The following is a 7,489-nucleotide window of genomic DNA, read 5'->3' as shown; positions in this document are numbered from 1 at the left end:
AATTTTAATAGGACTGCATGAGAAATTCTGTGCAATTTTTGCAGTGTAGAAAAAGCTATAAATATAGTAAAAGAACAGAATGTACTGTAATTCTATACGCACGTGCGGATGATTATCTGTTTACATGACTGGACTCTGCTAGTTGCGCAATCATGAGAATTTGGCGTGGAAGTTTGTGGGCTGTGGATACGCTGTGGAGGGCTGGGGGCGTTTTTTTTTTCCTGCTGTGATCTTAGTGAAGAAGACTGGAGGTGTTTGGGGATTGAGGAGAGGGAGGAGGGAGGATGGGGATGAGGAGGATGAGGGCGGCACTTTGAGGCTTCCTTTTAAAGCGCGCGCTGCTGGGCTGGAGACTGGTGCATGTTGCATGTGCTTTGCTTGCATCCACAGGTTGTGCTTCCATCTGCACACGCGCTACCGGAGGGGATTACCACAAACCGCAACTATTTATTTTTTTTTGCGCGCGCTATTGGTGTCTCGGTCTCTCGTGCACCAGCGTGCGCTCCCGAATGTGAACCAAATTCGAGGCACCCACGTATCAGGGAATCCCCGGCGTTCTTTACGCATGATTAAGGAGCGGAGGCGCGCGCTGCGCCGCGGGTTGGCTCTCGCGGCCACGGCCAGCGGCAGCACGCTGGACTGAGCGATGCGTTCAGCGGGCGTTAACGGAAGCCTGGCTGAGCTCAAGGATGCGGGTTCGACCAACGGCACCGGGGACCCGTTCGGGCGCAACGAGGAGGTGGCCAAGCTGGAGATCGGCGTGCTCAGCGCCACGTTCCTGGTGGCGGTGGCGGGAAACGCGTGCGTGCTGCTGGCCGTGCGGCGCGCCAACAAGAAGGGCTCGCGCGTGCACCTGTTCATCAAGCACCTGAGCCTGGCCGACCTGGTAGTGGCTTTTTTCCAGGTGCTGCCACAGCTCTGCTGGGAGGTGACCTTCCGTTTCCACGGGCCGGACTTTTTGTGCCGCGTGGTGAAGCACGCGCAGGTGCTGGGCATGTTCGCGTCCGCCTACATGCTGGTGATGATGACGGTGGACCGCTACCTGGCCGTGTGCCACCCGCTCGAGACGCTGCGGCGGCGGCCGGCGCGGCGCGCGCGCGCCACAATCGCGGCCACGTGGCTGTGCAGCGTGGTGCTGAGCGCGCCGCAGTACTTCATCTTCTCGCTGAGCGAGGTGCGCCCCGGCTCGGGGGTCTACGACTGCTGGGGGCACTTCATCGAGCCGTGGGGAGTGCGCGCGTACGTGACGTGGATCGCTGCAGGCATCTTCCTCGTGCCTGTGTTGGCGCTCGCGCTCTGCTACGGACTCATCTGCCGGAGCATCTGGAGGAACGTGCGGGGTAAGATGCGGCGGGGAGAGGCAGGAGCAGCGGCGGCGGCGGAGGAGCCGGGGACTCTGGCGGGCAGGGCGCGGGTCAGCGGCGTGTCCACGATCTCGCGCGCCAAGCTGAGGACCGTCAAGATGACCTTCGTGATCGTACTCGCTTACGTCGTGTGCTGGGCGCCCTTCTTCGTGGTGCAGATGTGGTCCGTGTGGGATGAGGAGTTCTCCTGGCACGGTAAGCGCAAAACCGTGTGCACATAAACTCATCATCAGAATTATTAGTGGTTTATCCCCCTGTGCACCATGAAAAGTACCCACCTGGTCAGTTTCATCCATGCTGTCATAATTAATAAAAGTTTCATAAGCTCGAAAAAGAGTCCAGAGCTGGGCTGCATAAATTTTGCGTAAAGTTTCTTCTTAAGTTTGTGTAAAAAGTATCTTAGTAAAGTTCCTTGTTAACAATTAATGAATCTGGTTGCGCTACTTAAATAATAACAACTAACTAAGGCGCAAGAATTACCATTGTGCGTTTACACAACGAAAAAAAATGTAGGCCTATAACATGTCAATCAACATGCTTTTACGAATGTTTTTATAATTTATACAAAAAAATAACACGGACTTAACAGCATGTCCCATTGAATAATATATTGGATAATTTACAAAGGATATTGGTGATTTATTAGCCCATATATACAGCTCCGTGAAAAAAAATAAAAGACCACTTAAACATGATGAGTTTTTAAAATTTTACCAAATTAAAAAAATCTGGAATATAATCAGGAGGAAGATGGATGATCACAAGCCATCAAACCAAACTGAACTGCTTGAATGGCATAATGATGGCATAAAGTTATCCAAAAGCAGTGTGTAAGAATGTGGAGGACAATATGTCAAGTATATTAAAACTGTGATTAAAAAACGGGGTTATTCCACCAAATATTGATTTCTGAACTTCTGAACTTTATGAATATGAACTTGTTTTCTTTGCATTATTTGAGGTCTGAAAGCTCTGCATCTTTTATTTTGTTATTTCAGCCGTTTCTCATTTTCTGCAAATAAATGCTCTAAATGGCAATATTTTTATTTGGAATTTAGGAGAAATGTTGTCTGTAGTTTATAGAATAAAACAACAATGTTCATTTTACTTAAACATAAACCTATAAATAGCAAAATCTGAGAAAATGATTCAGAAACTGAAGTGCTCTCTTAATAATTGCATTACTAAGAAAGATGCGTTTGTGCTGCAATTGCATAATACCTGTTAAATGCTTATTCCTAAATATACTAAGATGTTTTTTAACCTTGTTTTGTCTTTTAAGGTGTTCTTTCCCCATTCAAAAAGAACCCTTGGAATTGCTGCAAGGATTTGTAGCCGTTTCTATATTGATTATCATTTATTCTGATAAGCCAAAAACAAATGAAGTGAGCATTAAAAAATTCTGCATTATAAACAAGCCAATTTGGATCATTTTCATAACTCACTATACCAGAATAAAGTCCTGGAAACACTGAATTATATGAATAATAGAATTATAAGAATAATAGAATGCTTATGATTAGTGATATAGTTTCTTTGACATAACTCTTTCTTTGAGTTTCTGTTTGATACTCAAAGAAAATATATTTTTTTAATTCTCAGAAAAATATTCATTATGCTAATAAGATTCTTAACTACATATCTACAGATTAATCAGATCAAATGTTCAATCAACTCCATTCAATAATGCACATAACCAGTGTGCTAATTAATTCATGTCTGAATGAATGAGATAAAATGACTACATGGGATTACAAAATACTTAATGAGGCCAGTTCACCTATTGAACTGTGTCTATTATTAGAAACTATAGTACTCTATATCTTGTGAGTTCCAGACACTGTAGAACATATCTGTACGTTTACAGTAAGAGTATTAGTTTTTAGATTTATTTTTGCTTTATTGAAAAATATATATGTTTTTTGTGAATAAACACATTCACCCCCTTTTTCACTGCTCACTACTGTAGATGGTGAGCTGCAAGTTTGAAACTCTGTGAAAAGGATTAACCTAAATATTGTTACTAATTATCATATTACTTTATATTTTACTTTATAACTTACACAACAATTTAATTTTAGGAGATTTTATTATTGATGTAGTTAGCTTACACATAGCTATGTATACCACATGGATTGAGAGAGTTCACCACAGAGTCCAGATCTTAACCTCATTGAGAATCTTTGGGATGTGCTGGATGGAGAAGAGCTGCTTTGTGCAGTGGTCAGACTCTACCATCATCAATGCTGCTGCAAGATCTTAATGAAAAATTAATGCAGCAAAACTGAATTGACATACGGTATCTTTTACGGCTCTTATTCTGTAAGTGCACAGTAGTTACCCTCTAAAACCTGGGCTATATTATAAAGCATTACCAAATCACATACCACATATTGTAGATCCCATATAATGTTAATTCCTGCACAGCTGCATTGTTTATTGACACAGTGTTAACAGTGTTTAACAGTGGGGACGGTGCTGTACATGTGTTTGCCCTGCAAAGGCTATTTGCTCATATTAACTCAGATCTCTACATCTAGTGCATTAAGTGCTCAAAGCCATTTCTTTCTTTCTGCACTGATAATAATAACATGAGCTTGGAATGGTTTACATGCTGTGTAATTCCTTTAGGGAAATCTTTGAGAAGCATGTCTAAAAAGTACATTTATTCGATCAGTTTTCTAAATTAGATTTAAGTCTTTTGATTGAGACTTCATCTTGTGGAGAAATGCATTTTGGCATTGTTGTGCCCCAGATGGATTTGCCGGACTTGTCCGGATGTGTGAAAAACACTCATAAGTGTGGCTATATTAATCTAACACTTCCTCAGGAATCAACAGGGAGGGTTTATTGTTCATCTTCCGCTCATGTTCACCCTCCCCCCCCCTTCTCTCTCTCTCTCCACCTCCCTCGTCTCCCCTGTTTCCTTCCTTCAGACTCGGAGAACACGGCGGTGACCCTTTCAGCTTTGCTGGCCAGTCTCAACAGCTGCTGCAACCCCTGGATCTATATGCTGTTCAGTGGTCACCTCCTCCACGACTTCCTGCGCTGCCTCCCATGCTGGCGGCCCGGACGCTCCAGCTCAGACGGCAGTGTGCGGAGGACCACCGCAGCGGGCAAACTGCCCACTGCACGGACCCCCACCAGCGCCTCCGACTCATGGAGGGAGCCGTGTAACTCGCGCAAGTCCAGCCAGTCTGTAGTGCTGGACTATCCTCGCAGAGCCAGCCACACCATCCCACTCGAGGCCTAAAGACGGCCATGTTTAATGTTTACAAACGTTCAAACAGGAACAGTGTTCATGGAGTTGCATACTCTTTGCTTTAGTCACCATCGTCTACCAAAACGAGGCTGTGGGGGACGAAAGTAATGTTGGACCGATGGGTACTAGTAGCAATGCCACCTCAATGCTGCGTTCCCAAATGCACTTCTTCAAAAAGAAAGAAAGCTTATAGAGGTCAAACTTTTCATAGTTTCCCCAAAGATCCTGTACTTCACCTTGATTTGATTCACAAAATCAGTAGAGATCGCCACTTCAGTTTCAGATGAACTGGCTAGCCATCTTAATATTACTCAACCAGCCAATCTAGCCAGATGAATGTTAGCAAAGAGAGTTATAGCAGCGTCTATGACTTGATCAACCCTGAACTGGTTATTTATTGGGTTTAACATCAAAACGAGTGGGCGTGGGCTAACGTTAGTCAAGCCATAGCTCTTTAGAGTAGCCTGCTTAGCTAGGTTAACTAGCTAGTTAAGTTAGCTGAACTGTATTTGGCATTAATCTCAATAAGGTTAGCCATATTAAGATTACCCAGCCAGCCAATGTAACCAGATAAACGTTAGCAGAGAAGACAGCAAGCTAGCTAAACACGGTAACCTGCTATTACCTAATTAATCCAGAACAGGTTATTTATGGGGTTTAACGTCAAAACAAGTGGGTGTGGGGTAACGTTAGTCAAGCCATAGCTCTTTAGCTCTTTAGCCTGCTTAGCTAGCTAGCTATATTCTACCATGGGTAGCCTGGTCTTGCTTAGCTGGACTGTTTTTGGCATTAATCTTAATAAGGCTAGCCATATTAAGATTACCCAGCCAGCCAATCTAACCAGATAAACATTAGCAGAGAAGACAGCTAACCCCAAGCCTCGCTTTCGTTTCAACATGGGTGCAGAGGGAATAAGGTGCATTGGACGTTACAGTGACACTATTGGGTCAATAGCATAAGGTCACATTGATGGTACCATTTGTCATGATTGCCTGGTAATAATTTCAGGTCATGGCACTGTTTACGATCCAACCAACTACAGTCTATTTTAGACCAATTTTGGACTAAAATTGATTTTATCTGACTGTAGTTGTGTTAATAACAGCATTATGACCCTGTATTGACAATTTTGGGTCAATTTTGGGTCAAGGATCAACTGTGGTTGTCAGGTCAGGGTTTCTCAACCAGTGGGCCACACAGTAGAGTTTAGATTCCTTGCCTGAGCCCCAACTGTAGTGTCCTTTTTTAATGCTGTTTCTATTTTGTATAAAGCTATGGCGTGAAAATCAAAATTCAGCAAAGTAACAAAAAAGATTGCACTAGTTAGAATTTTATAATCAAGTGGCTCTGGGGCTCACGCACATGTGAGCTCCTCCACTTGTCTGCATTACAAACTTGACTTGCAGAGCTGTGTGTTGCTGTTTTTAATACATATTTTTCTCAAATAATAATAGGTCTATGCTTCTTCAGTGTTGCAATGTTAATTAACATCGTTCTAAACAGACTTTGTTCCTTCAAACATCCGATTTTTTTTTTAAAGCTCAGTTTTGTCGCTGTACTTACAAAAAAAAATGTTGAGTTTAAATCGGGCTCGGACTAATAATGACAGTTAATGGGGTCTCAGGTCTGTATTGAGCTGGTAACATCACTTTAAATAATGAAGGGAGGAGTGGAATAATAATTTACTATAAAAACAAATCTAGAGATCAACCACATATATACATTTTTAAAATAATATAAACATATTACGAACACACGCATAAAACGGTATTCCAAAGTAAATCAAGTTAAATTTAACAACATCAACATAGTAGGCAATTGATAAATAAAAGCCAAACAGTTTTACATAATAAGTTGAGTTAACTTGTGGGTCGTTATGCTTTTTAGTTATAAAGAGTGTTGGGCTGTGAAGTGGAAAAGGTAGAAAAACCCTGATCTAGAAAACAACAATTGCTTTGGGCCAATTTTGGGCCATTATTGTCATGTTGACTGCAGTTGTGTTAATAACAGCAAAAGCAAATTTGGGTCATAAACAGGGTCAGCTGTGGTTTTCTATGAAACAGCAAATCTTTTGGACCCATTTTTAAGCCCATTATCATGTTTGCTGTAGTTGTGCCGGTAACAGTAATGCTTTTGGGCCACAACTTTGTTGATTGTTGTTGCATAGATACAAACATTTTGCTGTGTTTGTCTTGGGGAACAATGACTCTTTTGGACCAATTTGGGACAGGATTATGTTGACTGTTGTCTTGGTAACAGCAGCATGTTTGGGCCAAAACAGGATTGATTGTGATTGCTTATGTCAAAGCAACACTAATCGGACTAATGAATGGAATAAACTGGCCTAGAGTTCACTGAAAAACAAGGTAATGAGTTCAAACAATGATTTTGTTTGAATGAATTTGAATGAATTTTAAAGCTACATTAAGTTTAAGAACTGAACTGATTGTATGCAAATGTATTATTTTAAAAAAAACAGATACTGTATTTAAGTGACTCATAGACTTATAGCCTTATAGTTCTATGGTTTGGCTAAAAATATGTTTTTTTTTTTGGCCCATAAAAAAAACAAAAACACAGAAGCGTAATGAATGTAAAATATATTTCAGTTTTTTGAAGAATATGAACGATGGGAAAAACTAAAAGAACTTCACTTATTTCCAGCATGAACTGTACCAGTTTCAATTCATCTGCATGCTGTGAGCATCTGTAGACAGCATACTGCTGCTAACAAGCTTTATCTTGCTAGACAAAAAAAAAAATCAGCACATAATTTTAGTGTTAAGATGCAACCAAATCCCCAGGGATGAATGGATTTTGCAGCTCTGTATTATTTATGCATTTCATTGTAAAAATAGTAATT

General features: G+C 41.6%; 1 protein-coding gene across 1 annotated transcript; it reads left to right on the top strand.

Moving 5' to 3' along the window:
• The first annotated feature begins 233 nt into the window (after positions 1 to 233).
• Positions 234 to 6,345, top strand: avpr1ab (arginine vasopressin receptor 1Ab). The gene is made up of 2 exons (XM_007233602.4): positions 234 to 1,559; positions 4,301 to 6,345. Exons 1-2 carry the CDS (start codon positions 647 to 649, stop codon positions 4,615 to 4,617), a joined length of 1,230 nt encoding a protein of 409 aa, XP_007233664.2. The 5' UTR covers positions 234 to 646; the 3' UTR covers positions 4,618 to 6,345.
• The last annotated feature ends 1,144 nt before the right edge of the window (positions 6,346 to 7,489 follow it).

The sequence above is a fragment of the Astyanax mexicanus genome, chromosome 2 (genome assembly GCF_023375975.1).
Source record: "Astyanax mexicanus isolate ESR-SI-001 chromosome 2, AstMex3_surface, whole genome shotgun sequence".
NCBI lineage: Eukaryota > Metazoa > Chordata > Actinopteri > Characiformes > Acestrorhamphidae > Astyanax > Astyanax mexicanus.
The sequence above is the reverse complement of the archived record's forward strand: the minus strand, read 5'-3'. Positions and strand labels throughout refer to the sequence as shown.

Bases quoted from the DNA above. Each gene is read 5' to 3' on its own strand.
- avpr1ab (XM_007233602.4), top strand. From the start codon at position 647: ATGCGTTCAGCGGGCGTTAACGGAAGCCTGGCTGAGCTCAAGGATGCG. The intron at 1,560-4,300 runs GTAAGCGCAAAA...TCCTTCCTTCAG, and splicing joins TGAGGAGTTCTCCTGGCACG to ACTCGGAGAACACGGCGGTG.